This window comes from Lagenorhynchus albirostris, chromosome 7, assembly GCF_949774975.1.
Source record: "Lagenorhynchus albirostris chromosome 7, mLagAlb1.1, whole genome shotgun sequence".
Taxonomy (NCBI): Eukaryota; Metazoa; Chordata; class Mammalia; order Artiodactyla; family Delphinidae; genus Lagenorhynchus; species Lagenorhynchus albirostris.
The window spans coordinates 69,572,920-69,600,079 of record NC_083101.1 but is presented as its reverse complement, the minus strand read 5'-3'; the positions used below and the strand labels follow the sequence as shown (position 1 = coordinate 69,600,079).

At 37.9% G+C, this 27,160-nt stretch overlaps 2 protein-coding genes across 2 annotated transcripts in view; one reads left to right on the top strand and one right to left on the bottom strand.

Moving 5' to 3' along the window:
• The window catches only part of HACD4 (3-hydroxyacyl-CoA dehydratase 4), an 807,943-nt gene that overhangs the window by 322,237 nt on the left and 458,546 nt on the right, over positions 1 to 27,160 (top strand). The window lies entirely within an intron of this gene.
• The window catches only part of FOCAD (focadhesin), a 290,793-nt gene that overhangs the window by 262,400 nt on the left and 1,233 nt on the right, over positions 1 to 27,160 (bottom strand). Inside the window, exons 2-3 of the mRNA XM_060155133.1 lie at positions 25,567 to 25,641; positions 22,682 to 22,836 (exon numbers count right to left, since the gene is read on the bottom strand). Coding sequence (XP_060011116.1) covers positions 22,682 to 22,836; positions 25,567 to 25,641 — 230 coding nt within the window. The remainder of the gene's footprint in view (positions 1 to 22,681; positions 22,837 to 25,566; positions 25,642 to 27,160) is intronic.

Here is a 27,160-nt window from a genome sequence, read left to right as displayed (position 1 = left end):
AAGAAACAAGATAAAACCCCAGAAAAACAACTAAATGAACTGGATATAGGCAATCTTCCAGAAGAAGAATTCAGAATAATGATAGTGAAGATGATCCTGGACCTCAGAAAAAGAATGGAGGCAAAGGTCGAGAAGATGCAAGAAATGTTTAAAGAAGACCTAGAAGAATTAAACAACAAACAAACAGAGATGAACAGTACAATAACTGAAATGAAAAATACACTAGAAGGAATCAATAGCAGAATAACTGAGGCAGAAGAACAGATAAGTGACCCGGAAGACAGAATGGTGGAATTCACTGCTGTGGAACAGAATAAAGAAAAAAGAATGAAAAGAAATGAAGAGAGCCTAAGAGACCTCTGGGACAACATTAAATGTAACAACATTTGCATTATAGGGGTCCCAGAAGGAGAAGAGAGAGAGAAAGGACCAGAGAAAATATCTGAAGAGATTATAGTCAAAAACTCCCCTAACATGGGAAAGGAAATAGCCACCCAAGTGCAGGAAGCGCAGAGAGTCCCATACAGGATAAACCCAAGGAGAAACATGAAGAGACACACAGTAATCAAATTGGCAAAAATTAAAGACAAAAAAAATTATTGAAAGCAGAAAGGGAAAAACGACAAATAACATACAAGGGAACTCCCATAAGGTTAACAGCTGATTTCTCAGCAGAAACTCTACAGGCCAGAAGGGAGTGGCATGACATATTTAAAGTGATGAAAGTGAAGACCCTACAACCAAGATTACTCTACCCGGCAAGGATCTCATTCAGTTTCTACTGAGAAATCAAAAGCTTTACAGACAAGCAAAAGCTAAGAGAATTCAGCACTACCAAACCAGCTCTACAACAAATGCTAAAGGAACTTCTGTAAGTGGGAAACACAAGATAAGAAAAGGACCGACAAAAACAAACCCAAAACAATTAAGAAAATGGGAATGGGAACATACATATCGATAATTACCTTAAATGTGAATGGATTAAATCTCCAACCAAAAGACACAGGCTCGTTGAACAGATACAAAAAACAGGACCCATATATATGCTGTCTACAACAGACCCACTTCAGACCTAGGGACACAAGCAGACTGAAAGTGAGGGGATGGAAAAAGATATTCCATGTAAATGGAAATCAAAAGAAAGCTGGAGTAGCAATACTCATATCCGATAAAATAGACTTTAAAATAAAGAATGTTACAAGAGACAAGGAAGGACACTACATAATGATCAGGGATCAATCCAAGAAGAAGATATAACAATTATAAATATATATATATATTTATATAAATAAATATATATATGCACCCAACATAGGAGCACCTCAATACATAAGGCAAGTATTAACAGCTATAAAAGAGGAAATCAACAGTAACACAATAATAGTGGGGGATTTTAATACCTCACTTACACCAATGGACAGATCATCCACACAGAAAATTAACAAGGAAACACAAGCTTTAAATGACACAAAAGACCAGATGGATTTAACTGATATTTACAGGACATTCCATCCAAAACAGCAGATTACACTTTCTTCTCAAGTGCACACGGAATATTCTCCAAGATAGATTACATCTTGGGTCACAAATCAAGCCTCAGTAAATTTAAGAAAATTGAAATCATATCAAGCATCTTTTCTGACCACAACGCTTTGAGATTAGAAATCAATTACAGGGAAAAAAACGTAAAAAAACACAAACACATGGAGGCTAAACAATACATTACTAAACAACCAAGGGATCACTGAAGAAATCAAAGAGGAAATCAAAAAATACCTAGAGACAGATGACAATGAAAACACGACAATCCAAAACCTATGGGATGCAGCAAAAGCAGTTCTAAGAAGGAAGTTTATGGCAATACAATCCTACCTCAAGAAACAAAAAACATCTCAAATAAACAACCTACCTTACACCTAAAGGAACTAGAGAAAGAAGAACAAACAAAACCCAAAGTTAGTAGAAAGAAAGAAATCATAAAGAACTCAGTGGAAATAAATGAAGTAGAAACAAAGAAGACAATAGCAAAAATCACTAAAACTAAAAGCTGGTTCTTTGAGAAGATAAACAAAATTGATAAACCATTAGCCAGACTCAGCAAGAAAAAGAGGGTGAGGACTCAAATCAATAAAATTACAAATGAAAAAGGAGAAGTTACAACAGACACCGCAGAAATACAAAGCATCCTAAGAGACTACTACAAGCAACTCTATGCCAATAAAATGGACAATCTGAAGAAATGGACAAACTCTTAGAAAGATATAACCTTCCAAGACTGAACCAGGAAGAAATAGAAAATATGAACAGACCACTCACAAGGAATGAAATTGAAACTACTATTAAAACTCTTCAAAAAAAAAAAAAAAAAACTCTTCCAACAAACAAAAGTCCAGGACCAGATGGCTTCACAGGTTAAATCTATCAAACATTTAGAGAAGAGCTAACACCCATCCTTCGCAAACTCTTCTGAAAAATTGCAGAGGAAGGAACACTCCCAAACTCATTCTATGAGGCCACCATCACCCTGATACCAAAACCAGACAAAGATACTACAAAAAAAGAAAATTACAGACCAATAACACTGATGAATATAGATGCAAAAATCCTCAACAAAATACTAGCAAACAGAATCCAACAACACATTAAAAGGATCATACACCATGATCAAGTGGGATTTATCCCAGGGATGCAAGGATTCTTCAATATAAGTAAATCAATCAATGTGATACACTATATTAACAAACTGAAGAATAAAAACCATATGACCATCTCAATAGATGCAGAAAAAGCTTTTGACAAAATTCAACACCGATTTATGATAAAAACTCTCCAGAAAGTGGGCATAGAGGGAACCCACCTCAACATAATAAAGGCCATATATGACAAACCCACAGCAAACATCATTCTCAATGGTGAAAAACTGAAAGCATGTCCACAAGATCAGGAACAAGACAAGGATGTCCACTCTCACCACTATTATTCAACATAGTTTTGGAAGTCCTGGCCATGGCAATCAGAGAAGAAAAAGAAATAAAAGGAATCCAAATTGGAAAAGAAGAAGTAAAACTGTCATTGTTTGCAGATGACATGATACTATACATAGAGAATCCTAAAGATGCCACCAGAAAACTACTTGAGCTAATCAATGAATTTGGTAAAGTTGCAGGATACAAAATTAATACACAGAAATCTCTGGCATTCCTATCACTGATGATGAAAAATATGAAAGAGAAATTAAAGAAACACTCCCATTTACCCTTGCAACACAAAGAATAAAATACCTAGGAATAAACCTACCTAGGGAGACAAAGGACCTGTATGCAGAAAACTATAAGACACGGCTGAAAGAAATTAAATATGATACAAACAGATGGAGAGAGATACCATGTTCTTGGATTGGAAGAATTAATATTGTGAAAATGACTATACTAGCCAAAGCAATCTACAGATTCAATGCAATCCCTATCAAATTACCAATGGCATTTTTTACGGAACTAGAACAAAAAAATCTTAAAATTTGTATGGAGACACAAAAGACCCCGAATAGCCAAAGCAGTCTTGAGGGGAAAAAATGGAGCTGGAGGAATCAGGCTGCCTGACTTCAGACTATCCTACAAAGCTACAGTCATCAAGACAATGTGGTACTGGCACAAAAACATAAATATAGATCAATGGAACAGGATAGAAAGCCCAGAGATAAACCCACACACCTATGATCAGCTAATCTATGACAAAGGAGGCGAGGATATACAATGGAGAAAAGACAGTCTCTTCAAGAAGTGGTGCTGGGAAAACTGGACAGCTACATGTAAAAGAATGAAATTAGAACACTCCCTAACACCATACACAAAAATAAACTCAAAATGGATTCGAGACCTAAATGTAAGACCGGACACTATAAACCTCTTAGAGGAAAACATAGGAAGAACACTCCTTGACATAAATCACAGCAAGATCTTTTTTTATCCACCTCCTAGAACAATGGAAATAAAAACAAAAATAAACAAATGGAACCTAATGCAATTTAAAAGCTTTTGCAAAGCAAAGGAAACTACAATCAAGACGAAATGACAACGCTCAAAATGGAAGAAAATATTTGTAAACGAATCAACAGACAAAAGATTAACCTCCAAAATATATAAACAGCTCATGCACCTCAATATTAAAAAAACAAACAACCCAATCCAAAAATGGGCAGAAGACCTAAATAGACATTTCTCCAAAGAAGACATACAGATGGCCAAGAAGCACATGAAAAGCTGTTCAACACCACTAATTATCAGAGAAATGCAAATCAAAACTACAATGAGGTATCACCTAACACCAGTTAGAATGGGCATCATCGGAAAATCTACATACAACAAATGCTGGAGAGGGTGGGGAGAAAAGGGAACCCTCTTGCACTGTTGGTGGGAATGTAAATTGATACAGCCACTATGGAGAACAATATGAAGGTTCCTTAAAAAACTAAAAACAGAATTACCATATGACCCAGCAATTCCACTACTGGGCATATACCCTGAGAAAACCGTAATTCAAAAAGAGTCATGTACCACCATGTTCATTGCAGCTCTATTTACAATAGCCAGCTCATGGAAGCAACCTAAATGCCCATCGACAGACAAATGGATAAAGAAGATGTGGTACATATATATACAATGGAATATTACTCAGCCATAAAAAGGAATGAAATTGAGTCATTTGTAGAGACGTGGATGGATCTAGAGACTGTCATATGGAGTGAAGTAAGTCAGAAAGAGAAAAACGAATATCGTATATTAACGCATATATGTGGGACCTAGAAAAATGGTACTGATGAACTGGTTTGTAGGGCAGAAATTGAGACACAGATGCAGAGAACAAACATATGGACACCAAGGGAGTAAAGTGGCGGGGGTGGTGGTGGTGGTGGTGATGAATTGGGAGATTGGGATTGACATGTATACACTGATATGTATAAAATGGATAACTAATAAGAACCTGCTGTTTAAAAAAATAAAATAAAATTCAAAAAAAAAGAAATCACTTTTAACTTTATCTCCAGCCAAGACAAGACTTGGACTTAATTAATTGATATCTTTTGGGGCAATTATGTAAGATGTTATTTAGTGTACTCTTTTATGGCATTTAAAATTTTACAACTTACGAAAGGTTTGGTCGCACTGTCCCATACAGTAGCCAATGGCCACATGTGGCTACTGAGCACTTGTAACGTGGCTAATCCACATTGGGATGTGCTGTTGTGTAAAATACATGCTGAATTTAAAAGACTTAGAAGACAAAAAAGACTGTAAAATATCGTGTAATTTTTTATACTGATTATATATTGAAATAATATATTTGAAATGTGCGGTTACATAAAATATATTATTAAAGTTAATATCAACCATTTCTTTTTACTTTTTAATACAGCTACTAGAAAATTTTGAATTATAAATGTGGCTCACAGTTGTGGCTCATAGTACAATATATTTCTATTTCACAGCACTGCTGGAGACACTCACATGGTTTTTTTCCTAAGTTGATTCTTTGGTGAGCAGTGAGGTTTCTCTTGCAGTTGAAGCATTTCCCACAATCTATACAACAGTATGTTTTCTTTTTCACATGGATCCTCTTATGACCATGCAGTGCAGATTAATGAATGAGTGTTTTGTGATGGATATCACATGTGTATGGTTTCTCTCCTGTATGGATCCTCTGGTGAAGACAGAGGCCTCAACACTGCATGAAGCCTGTTCCCTAAGATTCTCTTTCCTGTGTGTGTTCTCTGCTGGACATCAAACTGAGGTTCAGTTTTTCTCACATACTCTACATTGGTATTGTGTCAATTCTACTTTGCCTTCATCAAAAATATGGCTAGTTGGGCCTCCCTGGTGGTGCAGTGGTTGACAGTCCGCCTGCCGATGCAGGGGACACGGGTTCGTACCCCGGTCCGGGAAGATCCCACATGCCGTGGAGCAGCTAGGCCCATGAGCCATGGCCGCTGAGCCTGCACGTCCAGAGCCTGTGCTCCACAACAGGAGAGGCCACAACAGTGAGAGGTCCGTGTACCGCAAAAAAAAAAAAAAAAAAATATATATATATATATATATATATATATATGGCTAGTTAATTCCACTGTGACTCAATAGAAATTAAAAAGTAATTTTTTTAAAAAATTGGGGTGACGTGCTGTTGTCTTAGGAATGTCTGATGGCATGATATCTCCTTGGGAACCAAGGTACTGTCTTATTTTCTTCCTTCGAGACTGCTCAGCTTCTTCGGAGAAACTTCTCTGTTGACACCCTGAGCTTCTAGAATCCTCCTCCTCTAAAGTTTAGGAAGAAGATACCTCAGCATCCAATCTTTTAGAATAAATTCCTTCATTGCAATTCTTCACACCATTCACTTTTACAGAATGAGAACCATTCTGTAGCTAAGGATCCCAGACTTGAAGGAATGCTACCTTCCAGTATATGCCCCAGCTCTTCACAACCCTGTACACTTTCCTTTACAGAGATCTGGAGAGCCTTCAGCATGGAAACTGTAACTGCTCTATCACCAATTTATCAAGAACCTATTCCTGGGTGTGAATGTCCAACCTCAGTCACAGGCCTCAGTGCTGCTGTCTTGCTTTTTGAAAGTTAGTCTTCAGGATGACACAAAACCCTATGGCTCTGACCCAGGTCTGTGCCTAGATTTTTATATAAGACCATGAAATCTGAGGTCTGTAGCTATATTTAGTAGATAAATTCTAATCATCACTGAATCAGTGAGCAGTTCCATATTCCAGTATCCGACTGAGACCTATCAGAGGAGTCTGCCCTGGTTTACCTTGGTGAGAGGGTCACTACGTGTTCAGAAGTCTCCTTGTCTTCTTGTCTGCAATGTTTACACAACTGGTAATCAGCTTTAAAGTCTGATTTAAGCTAAAATGACTCCATTTATGTATGGTTGAAATGGAAAAAGTCCAAGCCTCACCTAGTAACCTCATAAGGCCACTCTCTGGACCTAATGATTAGTTTAAAGAGTACTCATTTTAGATGATCAATTTTGACGGAATTTCTGACTGAATTTCTTCCAAGAAATATGGTTTAATTAAATAATCCCTTTTTGCATGTAAAACTATATTGGTTTTCCTTATCTAATGATTTATTTGTCATATGACTAGAGTTTTACAGAAGACAGATAACAGACTTATGATTTTTAACCAAGTTGGGTCACCTACCCCTTTATGAAAGCACTAGAATCCCAGAGAAAAGCACATACATCCTATGTGCATTTAATTCCAGGGAGTTCCCAGAACCACTGAGGCTGGTAAATTAACTCCAGTTTTTTAACCTTTAAGTTACATCTTGTTTTATTTGTGGATCCAGACTTTACTGTGTGGATAATTGAGTCCATACTATATTTTAAGCAAGAGTGTAACATGAATAGATTATAATTTTTGAAAGATGATGGCGTTAATCAAATCACGTGTAGATCCATTCAAATAGTAACACATTGCCTAAATTCAATTATTTTACAATAATTTCTTAAATTATTTAAATATTTCAAGTGGGCTGAGAGGGATGGTTTCAGATTTGTATTTAAATCCCTGCTTTAATTCTAATTAGCTAGGGAATGTTGGGCAAGCCACTTAATGTCCAGAAGCCTCAACATCCTCACCTGTACAAGAGAATCATAATAATAAGCCCACCTCTGTGTTGCTTTAAAGAATAAATAATACTATGTCAGTAAAGTACCTGGTTATTTTTTCTATAAATTGTGATAATCTAATATGGTAACTGTACCATAAAGATTATGATGCTTTTCCCTTTGTAAGGTTATGCAAACAGAAGTTTCAGAGTTCATGAATGCTAAAACCTAGAATGTTCCTAAAACTAACTACAGTTAAGTCTTAAATGCCTAAATCCTAGTATTTTCCACCTTTCTTCACAAAACCATCTATTTATTGTTTTCAAGCCATTGTTACTCTGAATCTGAGATCTGCTCTTACAAAATTAAAAATTTTTATATGAAATCTGTATAATTGCAGAAAGAGGTTACAAGAGTTTGAATAGTGCTAAAAATCAAAATAATAAAATAGAAGAAAACATAACCTTTAGAGAAGCAAAAATCAAAGAAAGGATAGAAGAAAAATTCACTAGACCTAAGTCTTCAAACTGAAAGGGTTACCAAGTGCTAGGCAAGATGACTGAAAAAATTTCTGACATTTCCCAAATCCATAGGTAAAGAGAAAATCCTATGAACTTTAAGTTATAAAATAAAATCTATAAAATAAAGAATATTAGACTGATATCATTTCTAATTTGGCATCAGAATTCTCATCTGCAACACTAAATGAAGCAATGTATATGGAATTATGAGAGAAAGGTTTATATAACTTAATAAATCTAACCCCCCTCCCCAAAAAGACTAAGAATAATGTAAGAAGACAAAAGAAATATTTTTCAGACACAGTATTCTGAAAAATTTTCTTCAAGAGGTTCTCCAGTTAAAAGATAATGCGGGATGATTGCACAACTTTGTAAATATACCAACAACCACTGAATTGCACACTTTAAAAGAATAGTTTAAATATGTGAATTATATCTCAATAAAGTTATTATTTTTTTAAGATAAAGCATAAGAAAGAAATGAAGTGGTAGAAAGATATAGCCTACAAAGAACTTGTTCAGAATGAATACCAGAAGAATTTACAATCAAGTCTTTAACATTTTTCAAATGTCACTGTAAAGTATAAAGCAATTGTTGAGAGAGGTTTTGGAGGGGAAAAGTACAAAAAAGAGAGAAAAAAAAGACAATCTGTCATAAAAATTCCAGATCACTTTAGCAAATTTAGTGGGGAGGGTTTTCAGGGGAAAGAAAACATAAAATTAAGATAAGAGATAACCTGAGATGAAATATTTATAACACATATGACAAAGAGTTAATATATATAAAACAAAAAACAGCAACAAAATAAGGCAGATCATATGATAGAAAAATGAGCAGAGAATATAGATATGCAGATCACAGAAGAGGATGATTCATAATATCCAGTGTTAATGAGTGAATGGGGAATAATAAGCATTTTCAGGTTGAGCATACATTCATTCAGACTTTATGGAAGGCAATTTAGCAGTGTCCATAAAAATTTTTAATGAACAGTCTTTTTCCCATAAATTGCATTTGTAAGAACGTATCATACAGAAATACCCTTACATATGCCCAAAAGAAGATCTTACAAGGCATTTGTTATCTTAAAGAAATGGAAGAAGAAAACTACGTTTGCCAATAGAGAAATATTTAAAATATGACACAATCATATTATAGAATAGTCTGCAGCTATTGATAAAGATGCAAACAGATCTATGAAAAGACGTCCAACACATATTAAGTGGAAAAAAAGCAAGTTTTAGAACAATATACATATGAATAAGATATCCAATTTTAAAACACATGGAATGTATAGGCTTATAAATACTTTTTTATACATCTAGATATGGGGCTCCAATTTCACTGGAATTAGCTGGTCCCTGATTCCACGTGCCTGGATCTGATTTCAGATCACCCTAGCTTTGCCTATACTCCAGAGGAAACCAAGGCCAATATTTGGAGAAATCTCTGAGCCACTCTACTCTCCCTGAGCCTTTCCAGACTGTCACTTCCTAGTTTCCACCAGGGCCCAACAGGAAAGTGAATTTTTTAAAAAGAAGAAAAGAAAGAGAAAATGGTAAAAAGGAGAAATTTGACCACTTACTACTTTCACAAGTGCCATTGTTCGAGTTTTCAAAAATGTATGCACTACTTTTATTTTTTTATTAGTGAAAAAAAGGAGGAAAAAAGATTTATAATCTCAAGGTGAGGAAGGACCACTGAACACAAAAAGAAGATTAAACCTGATCTCCTAGATATACAGTATGAGCAGAAATTTAAGTAAATAATGAAATAACCACCGTGTCTTTTATTTAGAACCTGCCTTCAGTCACAGTTTAGCACAGACACAAAAACATGTTAACTCGAGGAAGTAGACTTCTGAGAACATTTTCAGGATCTGGAATTAGCCCTTAGACAAGCAGGCTGGCTGTGTTTGAGGTACACAGGTACCCAGAAAGTTATTTAACAAATCAAAGTGAAGACTTTTAATCAAGGCGGAGGAGATCTGATTAGATATTATGACTAACTTGTTCATAGTGTAATATGTTCGAGAGATGTCATTACCAAAAAGAGGCATATCCAACTGTTTACTGGATAGTCCCTTTTCAGTATCTCAGTTGTGCCTCAAATTCAACATGTCCAAAACCAAATTCATGTTCTTCCCACATACCTGGTCTTCTAATGTTTCCTATCTACCTGGTAGAGAAGCCAGAAATCAAGGAGTCACCTTTGATATATCCCTTTCAGTGATCCTCATATTCAATCCACCTCAAATGCTTCACTCCCTAAATATCTCACAAATCCATGTATTTCCCTTCATCTCTAGGAAGCAACTATCATCCCTCACCTGAACTACAGTAACAGCCACCTAAAATCGTCTCCCTGTACCACACTATTTGCCTATCCAAAACCCAGCACTTTTAATGTTATGTGCACACTGAAGCCAGAGTGGTCTTTTTGAAACCACTGATACTCACCATATAAAAACACTTCAGTAGATTTCCTCTGCACTCAGGATAAAGACCCAAATCCTGCAGATCAGCCATCATGAATGTCTGATGGCTGAATTGTCTGACCCCTACTTCTCTTCCCAGCTTCATCTCAAACCACTCTCCTCTTGCTCTTGAAATTTTTCAGGCCTTCCTAACTAATCATCTTCCCTCCCACCACAGGGACCTGGCATATGCTACTTCCTGTAACTGGAAAATTCTACCCTCTCCTATTTGCCTATAAAAGTTTTATTCATTCCTCAGTCTCATGTCAAGTGTCACTTCATCAGCGAAGCCTTCCCTGTCCTCCATGACAAGGTCAAACTCCCACATTAAAGGCACTCTCAGCACAGTGTTCTTGTTTGAATGTAGTTTAATATATAATTGTGTGACTATGTGATTATGGCAATCTCTCTCTTTAAATGAAAAGCATCATGAGTGCAATGACTATGTCTGCTTTCCTCACCATGATCTCACAGCACCTAGTAGAGGTATACAGGAGATATTCAATAAGTGTTTAATTAGTAGATGGACAGATGGATGGATGGAAGACAGCTAAGGTATTGTCTTGCTTAGATACAGAGGTGACCTTTGAAGGTAATTCTAGTTCTATAATTATGTGATTTTACATATGCACACTGAAATTACAGTATCATATATTTATTATTATAAAGTTTGTTATTTAGTTTATTACTAAATAAGCTAATATGAATGATATTACTAGTTGTGCTTATAGTCCTCTCTGAGATTGTACATTTAGCAAATGAGGGAATTGTAAAGACTGGGAAGATAAAGTTAACATAATACCCTTTACATTATCAAGCAATGAAATAATCCTGTTGGGGGAAGGGAGGCAAGTGTTTTCTGTTGGGTGTTGTTTTTTTTTTTAATACATCTTAAGCCACGTAGAAACAACATTAAAACCAACTTAAGACTCCTTACAGAATAAGTAAAATAAAAGAAATATTCGGTATGGTAAAAAGAGATTTAACTACTATGTTGAATATTGCCCACCATGCAGCTAAGTTCACCACACTACCAATTAACACCTAAGAGAATCTTATGAATATTAGATGGTTCCTGTGACTTAAGATCAGAGCAGCTGCAAGAAGACCCCTTTGGAAGATGCTATTTTTTTTCACTCCCTTCCCTCTTAATTCATTTGTTATATATGAACATCATTAAATAGCAATAGGACTTTTGAAGCTACTAAAATTTCTTCCCCTCTCTCTCTCTCTCTCCTTCTCTCTCTCTCTCTCTCTCTCTCTCTCTCTCTCAAGCTGCTTCTAAAAGAGTGGGTCTAAAATAAACTCAAAATAGTGAAAAGATAATAAAGTCTCAAAATATGATTTTTTAAAAGAAGGAAGAAGATAGAAATACATCAATTATGTTTAAATCCATGAGCTCATTATAATTCTTTATAAAATAAAATCTAATTGTTCAATACTGAAGAAGGCATAAAAAAAACCTGATTGTTTTGAAGTTTAGTAAATAAAGAAAAAAATCAAGTATATATCCTGCCCTTCCTATACAAACTGTACTACTGGGTAACCAAACAGTAGATATGGGGATGGTTCTCTTTATAGCAATATTTCAAGTAATAAGTGAAGAAAAAAATTGTAGAATTAAAATGTCACTATTTTGAATCTCCTAATGAATTAATGGATCTAGCCATTAAGCATCAACTGCTAACATCATTATGTCCCTCCCCATGGAAGAACACATTGCTCCCTATGAAGAAGTCTTCCCCCCATGACACGCCCCTGCAAGAACGACAAAAACTGAACTTAAATCTCATCAAATTTCTAGAACAAAATTTACAGGAAATGCAGAGAAATAAGTTAAAGCACACCATGGAGAAGCAGCCAGCAAAATCCATACTGTGGGAATCACTGCAAACAACCAAGTTTCTTCAATAAATTGTAAGAAAGAGAGAGGCAGCCAGAGAAATATGGATATATGTGAAGGGGAGATCCTATAGGTTAAAAGAGATGTTAAAGAATTAACAACTAATTCTTATTTGGATGGTTATTCAAACAAACTGTTTAAAGAATATTATTAGCGGGCTTCCCTGGTGGCGCAGTGGTTGAGAGTCCGCCTGCCGATGCAGGGGACACGGGTTCGTGCCCCGGTCCGGGAAGATCGCACATGTCGCGGAGCGGCTGGGCCCGTGAGCCATGGCCGCTGAGCCTGCGCGTCCGGAGCCTGTGCTCCGCAGCAGGAGAGGCCACAACAGTGAGAGGCCCACGTACCGCAAAAAAATATATATATATTATTAGCAATTAGAAATCTAAATACTGACTGGACATTTAAAAACTACACACACACACACAAAACGCACACACATATATCCAGGTGTAATAATCACATTACTGTTATGTTTTTTAAAAAGAGATATATACTTAATATCTACAGAAGAAATTATACAATGTCCGGGATTTGCTCCAAAAGAATATGGTAGAATGGAAGCGGACGAGATTATGGATGAACAGGACTGGCCATGAGCTAAAGGTTGTTAGGCTGAGTGATAGGAACATGAGGGTTCATAACACTATGCTACTTACTTCTGAAATTTTCTTTTAAATTTTTAAAAATCAAAGAGTTCCTCTTTGTAACACCTATTTTTTTCCAAAATTTTCTTCGCTATTTTTTTGTATCACACTCCAAGCTAGTTTCCTTCCTTTACCTCCCTTCCCTTGGCAACCAAGGCAGTGGTTGCTGCTATCATTATTGCTGTTTGGAGAGATAATATATGCTTTCAAAAAAATATTCCAGAGGATGGTGATGATGATGATGATGGAAGACATGGTGGCATCTTGCCGTCACAATAAAACAATCATGTTATCTTTGATGATGACTCTCCATCCACTCAATCTCTCCTCCCTCTATCCCATTTTAATCTTTTTTTTTTTTTTTTTTTGGCTGTGTGGCATGACATTCGGGATCTTAGTTCCCCTACCAGGGATCAAATCTGTGCCCCCTGCAGTAGAAGCGCAAATCTTAACCACTGGACCTCTAGGGAAGTGCCCACTCCTCCCTCGATCCCACTCAGAGTAACACAGAATATCATCACCTGTACTTAAGTACAATTATGTTTCAAAGCTAGAGCTGAGCTGAGAGGCTGAGAGATACCTATTTCTAGAGTCATGGCTTTACCCCAAGTTCAATCTTCAGTAATAATGTCCCAGTCTCCTCTCTGTTTTGAGAATTACCACTCCTTGTCCATTCATATGGTTACTATAGAAAGGATCCCAGCATACGAATATTCACACAATGAAGACCCAGCCTGTAGAGGGTTAAATTGTCGTTTCCCCCACCACCCACCACCACCACCCCCCACCCCGCAAAAAAAAAGTACATCTAAGTCCTAATCCCTGGTTCCTGTGCATGTGACTTTATTTGGAAATAAGGTCTTTAAAGCTATAACTAAGGATCTTAAGATGAGATCATCCTGGGTGGGCCTTAAATCCAATGACTGGTATCCTTATCACACAAAGGAGAGAAAAGATTTGAAACACAGAGAAGAAGGTCATGAAAAGACAGAGGCGGAGATTTCAATTACGCAGACACAAGCCAAAGAACATCAAGGGTTGCCAGCAGCCACCAGAAGCTAGGAAAGAGGCATGGAACTGACTCTCCCAGCCTCCAGAAGGAACCAATCCTGCTGACACTGTGGTTTTGGGCTTCTGGCCTTCAGAATTGTGGAATAATAAACTTCTGTTGCTTTAAGTTTGTAGTCATTTGTTACAGCAGCCCTAGAAAACTAATACACAGCCCCTAGCAGAACTGACTGGTCCAGGAGTGAACATCTCACACATGCTGGTCCTTGGAAATCTGTAATTGTGGCCAAGAAATTCAAACCTCAGTCTGGCTATCTCTTACAGAGATGTTAACCCAGGAGCAGGTGGTGTCCTGTAGACTAGGAAGCAGAGAAGTCAGTTTGCTGCAAGAGAGAAGAGACACACAGCCTGTATCCAGTTTGTTTCTGAGGCCCAGGTACATCCCTGTTCTTAAGTCCTGTGGGACACCCCTTTAGCAAAATAATTAAAATCACCCTTTTATGCTCAAACGAGTTCAAGTGGGTTTCTGTAACTCGTAGCCCACAGAGTCCTGTCACACTCAAGAACCTTCTGCCCAAAGTCCTTTAGTAAAGGTCAGCTGGAACAAGTCCTTTCTTGGGTAGCTGCCAAAACAAACTGAACTGACTCAAGAACCCTCTAAGAGGGAGCAAAGGAAACTTCAGGCCTGAGCTACAAGCGCAGTGACAAGAAACAATGCAAAAAAAAAGGTGGGAATGTAAATTGATACAGCCACTATGGAGAACAGTATGGAGGTTGCTTAAAAAACTAAAAATAGAGCTACCATATGATCCTGAAATCCCGCTCCTGGGCATTTATCTGGAGAAAAACTTAATTCGAAAAGACACATGCACACCAACGTTCATATCAGCACTATTTACAATAGCCAAGACATGGAAGCAACGTAAGTGTCTATCGACAGATGAATGGATAAAGAAGATGTCGTACATATATACAATGGAATATTACTCAGCCATTAAAAAAGAATGAAATAATGCCACTTGCAGCAACATGGATGGACCTGGAGATTATCATACTAAGTGAAGTAATCCAGACAGAGAAAGACAAATATCATATGATATTGCTTATATGTGGAATCTAAAGAAAAGATACAAATGAACTTATTTACAAAACAGAAATTGACTCAAAGACATAGAAAACAAACTTATGGTTACCAAAGGAGGGGGGAGGGATAAATGAGGAGTTTGGGATTAACATATACACACTACTATATATAAAACAGCTAACCCATAAGGGCCTACTGTATAACACAGGGAACTATACTCAATATCTTGTAATAACCTATAATGGAAGAGAATATTAAAAAAGAATATATATATATGTGTGTATATATAAACTGAATCACTTTGCTGTACACCTGAAATTAACACAACATTGTAAATCAACTGTATTTCAATAAAAATTTTTTAAAAAGGGCTTCCCTGGTGGCGCAGTGGTTGAGAGTCCGCCTGCCAATGCAGGGGACACGGGTTCGCGTCCCGGTCTGGTAAGATCCCACATGCCGCAGAGCGGCTAGGCCCGTGAGCCATGGCCGCTGAGCCTGCGCGTCCGGAGCCTGTGCTCCGCAACGGGGAGGCCACAACAGTGAGAGGCCCGCGTACCACGAAAAAATAAACTAATTAATTTTAAAAAATGGAAGCTCAATTTTCACTGGCATAAGAGCCAAACCCAGATCTCATCATAAGGAGTGTGGGTCAATAATGATGCTGAACACTCCAGAGAAAAAGAAAAGAAAAAAATGTTTGGTCAAGCTGTACAAACTATACTAATTAAAACCACCCAGAAAAATTGCTCTTCACTAGATAAATACAGCACAATTACTACTGTGCATATGAATACCATATCTCAGGTTTCCTTTGGGGTTTATTTGATTACAGCATTAAATACTGCTCATGTATGCTCGGTCTCCTTTTGAAAAGACTACAATTAATGCTTGGTTCTTTAGCTTCGAAATATTCTAAATATGAGATGCAAGGAAGTACCCATACTAATTTTTCTTTTTTTTTTTTTTTGCGGTACGCGGGCCTCTCACTGTTGTGGCCTCTCCCGTTGCGGAGCACAGGCTCCGGATGTGCAGGCTCAGCAGCCATGGCTCACGGGCCCAGCCGCTCCGCGGCATGTGGGATCTTCCCGGACCGGGGCACGAACCCGTGTCCCCTGCATCGGCAGGCGGACTCTCAACCACTGTGCCACCAGGGAAGCCCCCCATACTAATTTTTTGACCAGGGATGAGAATAACAAAAATTTGCATTGAAGAGAATTATACAAACATCCCAAAAGAGGGCATCCTGGGTATCATGGGAGCAAATGGTACAAATGTAGCCAAGTCTCTTTTTAACTAGAAAGGGTAAGTGGTCAGTTTTAAGTACAGTAAGTCACCAGCAAATAAGAGAATGTTAAACACTAGATTAATGATCAAGTCATTTCCTAAATTTATAATAAAATTATATGAGAAAAGAGAGACGGAGCCAGGAAGAAAGGGAGGAAATAAAAAAACAGTTCTGTGGAACCCATGGTTAACCCATAAATGACAAAAAATAATGTTTCTTTCAAAAAAATCTAAAAGATATAATGCTATTGAGTTTTTGCTTGGGAAAGTTCTAAGTACCAGAAAACAGCCTGATTTCTTCTGAAGCACTTTTCCATTATAAAAGTAACATGTATTTCAGTAGTCACTTTTCTTAAATCACCTGAAAACACCTTAGCATAAATACGTGACTCTTACAATGGAATATTTTGTGACAAACAAAGCCTTCAACCAGATCAGTTAACTTAAAAAGCAATAGGGCAGAATGGCCTAGATGAGAAAAGTGGCTAGAATTACTTTTCTGGTGATGAGCTACAAGTTGAGAGATTCTGTAATTTTAAAGAAAGAAAAAGAATTCAAAAAAAGGAAAAGAGAACATCTGAAAACAAGCTAAAAGGCTTACGGAATACTTAAAAGACAAGATGAGGAGACAGACATGGTCCAAGAATTCTGTCATTGTCAGATAAGAGTTAAAATTAAATGAGCAATGATACCAATGTAGATATAAACCCTGAAACCATCTCAAATTCATGAAAAATTCTCTGACTCCCTGGCTGCAAATGAAAGCATGCTAACTAAGACTGTCTTCCTCAAATCTTGGAAAAACCTCATAAAGGCATCCTTCTTTGGTTCTTCTTCTCCTGCCAAATAAAATAAAGAGAAAGAAGCTAAATAGTACAGAAAAGCCTCAATAATACAAGGTATGAATACAGCGTCTCCTTGTTGCTAACCATTTCCTACATGATAACAAAGCAATTCAGTGTTCCAAGGAACAGTGTCATCGACAAAAGAAAAGACCCTGAGAGATAAGAATTTTCTCATGAAATTACCCTAAATCTTAACTGCAAATAGTTCTCAAAGTCATTTTAAATCTAACTGGACCCTCATCAATCCATGATCAAAGACTCACTGGATCCAGCAGCTCTAGCCGGGACCCATTATGGGCATTTATTAATATCCTATTTGAGATTTATTAAAAAGTAGCCTTTAGGAATCTCAGAAAATAGACTTTAATCTCTCACACCCTAATACATTTTTTTCCCCCAAATACATAAATTGCAGGTCCATTCCCTGTTTGAAAGCACAAAAGGAACACAAATGAAGCGCTAGTTTATCTAGAGCATAACCGTCCTACCAAACACATTTTTTGAAAGAAGGGGTGGCGGGTCAGGGAAGCAGCTGAACTGAAATTACAGGCTGTCATGACATCTCAGTATCGAAAACTAAATACCTGGTTCCACAGGAGAGTACTGTTTTTATTCACAATCCCGTTACTAAGCAACTATAACAATGGCTGCATGAGCTTTCTAGAAGCTAGTGCAGTTAAGGGAGGGGGCGGGGATCTAAGGAAAGAAAAATGAGGAAACTCCTTGCTTTGGGAATCTTTATCATAAACTCAATGTAAAAACAAAAACAATCTAAACTGAAAACAAGCAGTTCCTTAAAGGATAAGAAAAGGACATGCTACTATGTATATCATTCATCCTAATTTTATTTAATTTCAAAATTTACATTTAACTGGTGATAATAATTTCCTAACTGTGTTTTCTCTGTAGCCCCCTTCTTTCCTTCACCCTCCCTAGGGAATAATTTTTTTTTTCAAATTTCCTTACTGATTAAAAGAACATTTTCAACCTCTTAAATCCACTTCTTTGTTTACAGAAGCTATAAAAACTAGTTTACAATTGTTTCATGTTGCCTCAGCTTTGAACCGAGAACACTGGACATCCAACTATTCCTTTGAAGGGAACAGTCTCTCAAACAGAGCCAGATACTTTCCCAGCCACTCCCTGAAGTTTAGACAACCAGAGCTTTACCAATGTCAAGTCTTACTCAAAGTTAGACTATACAATGTAGCAGGCTCTAGACCAATGTTTCTCAAATTGTGGGTTGGATTTGGGGGTGGGGGGTGGTTAAGAGGAGGCAGCTTTTCATACATGTTCCAAGGGAATTTACATACTAGACCTGCAAAGATCCAAGGAGCAGGTTATAAGGCTAGAAGAGAGAACCTCACTGACTTTTCCTCCATCTTTCCTTGCAGCTTTCAACATTTACTGCAATGCTGAGAAAGCTCTGGAAGCTACATCTTCTAAATATCTATTCCACAGAAGGATGCCGTTTCTCTCTCCTCTTTCCCTCTTTCTCTCCTCCTCTCTCCCTCCCTCTCTCTCCATCTCCCTCTCTCCCTCCCTTCCTCTCCCTCTCCTTCTTTCTCTCTCCCTCTGAAGAATGTTAGGATACTAGGTAGGCAAAATGAAAAAATACAGTTTTAGGCTCATTCTTCTGCATCAAAGCTGAGCAATCGTTGTGTGGCTCTGTTCCCAAGGTGCCTCTAGACTGCCATAAATCTCTATTTTAAGAAGAGAAAGCCACAGACAAGAAGAAATTTAAACACTGGAAACTGAAGATCCAAAGTGTCTCAGCCAAGAACCACAGGGAAATGACAAACTCATTTTTGTTTTTAGATCCGAAAGATAAAAGATGGTTTTCTGTCTCAGAAGATTCCCTGAGGAGCATTTGGAGGAGGAGGCTGTTTGGATCCCTGTTTTTAATTAAATTAAATTTAATTTATTAAATTTGATTCTCATTTTGCTTTTGTTAAGGCATAAACAATGCAAAGTATAGTCTTTGTAATCACTACAAACCACAAAGCTCTACTACTTGAAATAAAACAAAGGAAATTCTTCAGAAATTATCCTTACCTCTACTGACAACAATAAAGAAAACCTAGCACTTATATAACACATTTCACGATCAAACTGATGCAAAAGTTAAATTGGTTAGCTTCAGAACCTACTCTGTCTACATCTCCTGTGGCTAACAATTTAGACAACATGAACACTCTAAGAAACTTTAAAAAAAGTTTTTTCAGGATCCTTCAATTGTTAAAATTCCTATATTTGCTTACCATAAAATTCAAGGCTTTCTTCTATATCTTGGCCATATTTCCAAAGACCCTTGAAAACTAATGGTAACCTATACGTGTAAGATTACTCATTGAAGCACTGCCTATAATTGCAAATAATTGAAAACAATAGGGAACTGGTAAATTACGGCATATTCATACAATGGAATATTATACAGCCAGAAAAAATAGAAAGCACTTTATGTATGGTAAGGAATGATGTCCAAGATATATTTGCTTCATTGAAAAATGCAAAATAAGGAATACTAAGTATAGTAGGCTACTAATTTTTTTTTAAGAAAAAACATGTACATATAAATTTTCAGTTATATGTACATACAGCATCTTTAGAAGGATAACAAGACCTGTTAAGAGTTTTACCTGAGGAGAAAAACTGAGATACAGAGGAAAGACAGAGAATTTGCCTCCTACACCCTTTTGAATTTTTTACCACGTGAACATGTTGCTAATTCAAAAAATGTATTTTTTAATTTTAAAAAATCTAATATTACTGACAAATTTTCACATATACAGATGACATGCTGATCCACTCTCAGCAAAGCTTATGCTTTTTGGTTTACAATAGTGATGATGGACTTATACTGATGTGTGAAGGATATCCCACACCAGCATAATTTTCTAATAGGACATTCTGGAATTAAAGGTATAACCTAACGTGCTCTAATTATCCCTTAGTCAGAGACATTAGCTGGCCCCTGGTCCCTTTAGCTGCTGATACTCTTACTTTTGGATATAAACAGTACAACTAGACAATGCAAGGAGGTTCTATGTTTGTGAATTTTAAGGCATTTGAAAATATTTAGGGAGGAACTAATACTACACCTGCATTTAAAAAAAAAGGGTGAGGCAAAATCTAGGTGGCTTGCTTAAGGGCAACCAATAAGTTACAAAAAGAGACACATTAAAACTTAACCTTGGGCTTCCCTGGTGGCGCAGTGGTTGAGAGTCCGCCTGCCGATGCAGGGGACGCGGGTTCGTGACCCACCCCGGGAGGATCCCACATGCCGCAGAGCGGCTGGGCCCGTGGGCCATGGCCGCTGGGCCCGCGCGTCCGGAGCCTGTGCTCCGCAACGGGAGAGGCCGCATCAGTGAGAGGCCCGTGTACCACAAAGAAAAAAAAAAAAAAAAAAAAAACTTAACCTTTTAGGACTTCCCTGGTGGTACAATGGTTAAGAATCCACCTGCCAATGCAGGGGACACGGGTTTGAGCCCTGGTCTGGGAAGATCCCACATGCCATGGAGCAAGTAAGCCCGTGCGCCACAACTACTGAGACTGTGCTCTAGAGCCTGCGAGCCACAGCTATTGAGCCCACATGCCACAACTACTGAAGCCCACACGCCTATAGCCCATGCTCTGCAACAGGAGAAGCCACCGCAATAAGAAGCCCGCACAGTGCAATGAGAAGCCCGCGCAGTGCAACAAAGACGCAACGCGGCCAATAAATAAAAAAATAAAAACACTTTAAAAAAACCAAAAACTTAACCTTTTAAAAGCGCCTCAAAACTAATCTTTTAAAACTAATCTTTCTAAAAACATTTGTTTGAGTCTGTGCGCGTGCGTGCATGTGCACGTGGGCATGCACACAAAGAAAAAGACAGAAAATGAGTTAAGTTTTTAGCCATGATCAAACCTTACTTATTCAGAAAGATTTGGTCATCTACTAACTGCTGAAGAGTGTGCTAGAGACAAAAATACAGGTTAAAAATAGAACTATATTGTGAAAGAGCAAGTAGCCCAGCTGAGAAGAGGGAAGTGTCTAGGCAGGAGAGGTGACATCTGAGCTGAGCCTTGAAGGATGAAGAAGATGATATCAGAAAGAGAAGGGGAAGGAACATTCCATGCAGAGGTACAGCATGCTCAGGCTCGGGAACAGGTATGTACGGCTTAGAGGAGGGTTCACGGCAGAAAACGCAGGTTGAACAGAAGGTGGGAACTAGTTTGGGAAGGGCACGTATACCACGCTAAAGGGCTTGGACTTATAAATGTAGATAGCAGAATATAAAGAAAAAAATCAAGGCTCCAAAAAGATTCAAAGAGTTGATGTAAGGGAACAAAATAAGATTTGTGAAGAAAGGTTAAAAGGCCAGAGGTTACTTAACCTAATAGACCTCAAGTCTAGGAAGGCACTGTCCATACATTGATGGTTACAGTTGTACTCCGTCTCCACAGAAGGCAGAAAAAAAGATTAAGTATTCAGCTCTGATGATACTACAGTAAAAGTGAGTAAGAAACATCAGGAGAACAAGTAACCCCACAGAGAAGGAGGCGGGGGCCTGGGTTAAGAGTTGGGAGAAGGGGACAGAAGCTCAAATGATTTAAAGCAGGCAAAACTGAGGGCATATAGATCAAGACCATTTCTTGAAGCAAAGAGTGGCACCTCCTTTTCAGGGAGTATCTTACAAGAGATGCTCACTTCCATGGGATGGTTCAAATACAGTCTTGTTTGACTACCTCAGAATGCCCATTTTATCCCCTGGGATTCCATTAACCTCAGTATGTGAATGGAATAAATATGGTCATTCCAAACAAATTCAAAGAACATTATTTACTTGGAATAATCAGGGGAAGACATGTCTAAACCACAAAATGCTTTTAAAGAAATTAGTGCTGTTAGTTTCTAACGCATGCATTGATGCTAAAGGCTGACCAAGTATTGCCAATAGTGTATAAACTTTACCACTGTGGAATGATGCTTATGGGCAACCTTCTTTCTTAAAATAAGTCAGGAATTTGTACTGCAAACTGTGAGTTATAAACTACTTAGCTATTCCTTAAAAAGAGCAATGACAAAATAAGCAGAACCCCAAAACTTAAGTACAGCAAATGACCACAAATCCCCAAACTTTTAGAGCTTAAATTAGCATGTTCTCACCACATATGAAATTTCAACTGCATGACATTTTTAGGGAAATAAAAACAACTGGCAAGTAGGATGAATGGTGACCCTTAATGGCAAATGAATGAATTTTTTTCTAAAACTTTAAATCATTAACTGATGAAACATGAAGGAAAGAGCACCTGGTCGATGGAATCAAGTTGAGAATCCCATTCAGAACATAGCTGAACTCCGCAAGATCCTGAGCGACAAGGGCTACCAGACCCTCACAGCAGGCTGTTCGAACCACGACATTATCACTGCAACACTTCTCCCACAGCAAGTTCAAAGCAGGAGTCTGAAATCAAACAAGTGATTAAAACACACGTCTGATGAGCAGCAAATGCATATACACCCCCAGCCATTCATCAAAGTGTAATTCGGGGCTTCCCTGGTGGTGCAGTGGTTGAGAGTCCGCCTGCCGATGCAGGGGACACAGGTTCGTGCCCCGGTCCGGGAAGATCCCACATGCCGCGGAGCGGCTGGGCCCGTGAGCCATGGCCGCTGAGCCTGCGCGTCTGGAACCTGTGCTCCTCAACGGGAGAGGCCACAGCAGTGAGAGGCCCGCGTACCGCAAAAAAAAAAAAAAAAAGTGTAATTCGTTCACAGTGGGCTAACTTTCCTCTACAAAAACCATGTCACACCATTTGTAGAATACACTAAAGTCGGTTTTCCAAGAGAGGTAATGGCTATGTTCTGATATAGCAACTCTCTCTCATCTGGTGCCTTTGCTGCAAAATGAGGCTGGCTGCAGAAGTATGACCTGAGTCCGAGCAACACAACTACTAGGAGATCGAAACTATGACTTGGCTCCAGCACTGTGCTCTAACTAAGCCATTTAACCAGACATGAACAATACCAGCATATCAGTTAGTCTAAGTTGGACTCCAAATCATACCTATGCTTCAAGCCCTAAATGGCAGTAACATTTTCAGAAAATGTTCCTGCTCTCCTCCCACCAACCTCTATCACCCACATGCCACCCCACTGTCCCCCACAATGTCCCTGCCCCAAGTGATTGAAGCTGAATGTGGACCCAGAGGAAGGAGACAGAAGTAGGACAGGCTACAAGCAAGCTGCTGGTTCCATGACTACAAACAAAAGCCTAGAAAAAGTGTTTTGTCCAAGGAAGACTGTGACTTCTCCCCCTCACACTGTGAACCTGTCACTTTTGACAGGAAAGCACCGAAAGGACACACAGATAAATATAAGTTCTTTATTTTGAAAAATCCTATAAAAAGAGAAGTTCTAGCTTTCATAACTTTCTCAGGAACTCATGAGCCTCCCCTCAAAAATAAAGGTTCACTACTAATGATAAACCTCTATTTGAATGTATTGTGGGTTAAGTCCATTTAGATTTTACATGTTGTTTTGGGGATTTTTTTTTTTTTTTGCTTTTTTTTTTAAAGAACACACAATGAAGCTATTTTTCCTTCCTCCTGACATAATTTATTAGGGAAAGATACAATCTGGAGAAAAAAAAATTAAGATTCCCCAGCTCCCATAGAATAACTAAAAGAATGAAAATCAACATTAAATTGTGCTAACTTTCCCACAGTAGCTGGCTCTGAGAGCCTCTTCAGTCTTAGAATCCCACTAACATAACAATACAATTAACAGTCACTGAAGGGAAGAAATATTTATATTCCATTTCTTTTATTCAGAAGGAAATTTTATTCACCTTTATGGACAATACCAAAGCGTTCTAAATGTCATCACTCCACTACTAAGCCAGAATAACAAAATAAATGAATAAAAAAAACTGTTGCCTCAGGTAATACTGTGCCCTCATGGAAGTAAGCATTCATTTATTAGAAGAGGAAACATTTAGTTACAGGGATTTGACATTCAGTAAATCCTGGCAGTTTAAGTAAAAACACTAGATCTTCTCAGAGTACATAATGTGATTATCGGCAGGATTAAGATCAGAATTCTCAGAAAACCTAATTTATATGACTACATACAAACACCAGATAAATGCCAATTAGTGAAGTATGCCCCTACATTGACTTCAACATGTCAGCAGAAGCTGTGAAGAGATGTAACTTGGAGCAGCTAATAAAAAGGAATGTGAGAGAAAGGAAATCAATTTATTTCTGTTATGAAAAAAAAAATCTTATTTCCATCACCTATATTCTCCATAGAGTGACCTTAGAGGACCTACTTAAGCAGAGCTTCCAATCAGCATGTCAAAATACACAACACTGGTCAACCAAAACCCAAGTGGTAAATATGTCAGTAAGCTGGCATTGCTTCAACTCTTAGCATTCAACTGCTCTATGAATGGCACAGAATTTTTCCTCCAGCTCCTCCTGTCAGGGGATGACCTTTCCGACTTAGAATGCATATTTGGGGCTATACCTAAAGCATGAGAAATCTCCTACACCCAAACAGAGCCACTATGTTCACTTTCTCCATTAAACAAAAAGATTCCCTCAGCAGTTAACTCTATCAGCCTTCTCTAAAGCATGCCTACCCTCCTTCCACCCATGTTATTTTTCATTAATAATCATAAGAATACTCCCCTTCACCCCTTCCATATCTCATTCCTGGAGTGTTGTTACAAATTTTAAAGTTTAAAAGAAAATCATGGCAGGCTTCCCTGGTGGCGCAGTGGTTGAGAATCTGCCTGCCAATGCAGGGGACATGGGTTCGAGCCCTGGTCTGGGAGGATCCCACATGCCGCGGAGCAACTGGGCCCGTGAGTCACAATTACTGAGCCTGCGCGTCTGGAGCAGGTGCTCCGCAACGAGAGGCCGCGATAGTGAGAGGCCCGCGCACCGCGATGAAGAGTGGCCCCCGCTTGCCACAACTAGAGAAAGCCCTCGCACAGAAACGAAGACCCAACACAGCTATAAATAAATTAATTAATTAATTTTAAAAAAAAAGAAAATCATGGCAAATGAACAAAAAAAGGCAAAATCATTTCTATAGTGACCTGAACTGTGAGGAAAACAAAAGAAGTGCTTATGCAGTCCAGCTAGCAGCAATATCTGAATAGAACTAAAGCACAAAGTTAAAGACAGACCTGGTTTGTGGACTGGTGGATCTTTTCTGAAAAAACATTTTCCTTTAGAACTGCAGCAATAAGATGACCTGCAGCCTAAAAATACAAACAAAATTAATGAATACATTCCCTTGGAAGTTCTCGCTCAATAGTGAATTTGAAGGTAACTAATAGCAGTACTAGTTGATATGGTATGCCAATCACTCCCATTCATAGAGTGTGTGCTTTGTAGAAGGCACTGTATTGGCACTCCACATACATAATCTCTTATCTTCATTAACAACCCTCAAGGTAAGCATTTTATCCTACATTTTATCCCAATAAGCACACTATTGTTCATAGATGTTGAGAAAATTGCTGGAATTTCAGTTTAAATTGCTGTCACTTAGTATTAGAAGATAATTTGAGATTGCTTAATCCATTAAACCATGAGAAAAGTGAGAAACTCCACAATTCTTAAAATCATCTTTGCAGTTAAATGAAACGCATCATTTTTCATCATGCCCTTAATGAAGATCGTCATCCCCATCTTCATGATTATGGCCCACACAGATTTGAACCAACAGGTCCTCCCCTCACCATGACCATTCTCCTTCCTCTATGCTCTATGATTTAATTTTTTTGTTGGTTTCTCATAGGTTTCAGCCCCTTAATAAGCTTTCAGCCTCATAAATCTCTAAAATTTTTCCATATCTTCTTTGGTCAAAAAGCCAGTAATTAAAACTAAGATTCTTATAGGAGAGCTGATTCCATAAATACGTAAATGTCATTATTTCCCATCACCTCAACTCCACTCTCCTAGTTTTTCAGCACCACACAGCACTGCTGTCTTAGAGCCACAGGCTAGCAACAATGACAGCCATGCTATGTATGGGTTGGGAGAAACTTTGCTTCGGCAACAACTGTTCAGCCTGCCCTTGAGACCAATGTCTGAAAAGACTATGAATACCTGTCAGTGTTGCAAAGTCTCCCGAAAAGCTCAAATAAAAACAAAGCACCTACTCCTTCATTTCTTTTTGTATTTCACACATTGGAATTGAATTCAGACCTCAATGCTTGACGGTCTAAGTTTTACAAGTCACACATTCACATGAATTTTAAGTTTAGATCAATGAACTGTCTCTTACCTCTTTGTTAAAGGGATAGTAACAAAGAATTGAGGACCAGTGAATAGTTTCAGTTCCTGTTTACAAAATACACCATATTTCATTGAATGTAACTGGCCATCAACTGCAAGATGCACCATTATTTTATGTACCATCAAGAAAGAAAAAAAGTCTGCCAACTAATCTGTGTTATACAATGCTTCTTATAATTTAAATTTCTTATTTTATATTAATGAAAGAGCTCTTTCAGACTCTTTTAGAAAATCATGGCCAACTTCATAAATGTGCAGGCAATACCAACTGTATGCCGCTGCCATCAATTACTAGGTACAACCCAATTTCACAGATGTTAAAATGTGAAAAAATGTGTATGAATCAATGAAATATGGTGCTAACACTGAGCAGTGGTTACAAAAGAACAATAAGAAGTATTCAGAGGACAGGGCACAGTTGCAAGAACCTAATGAAACCAATATGAAACACAACAAGGACAAAAAAAAGCTACTGTT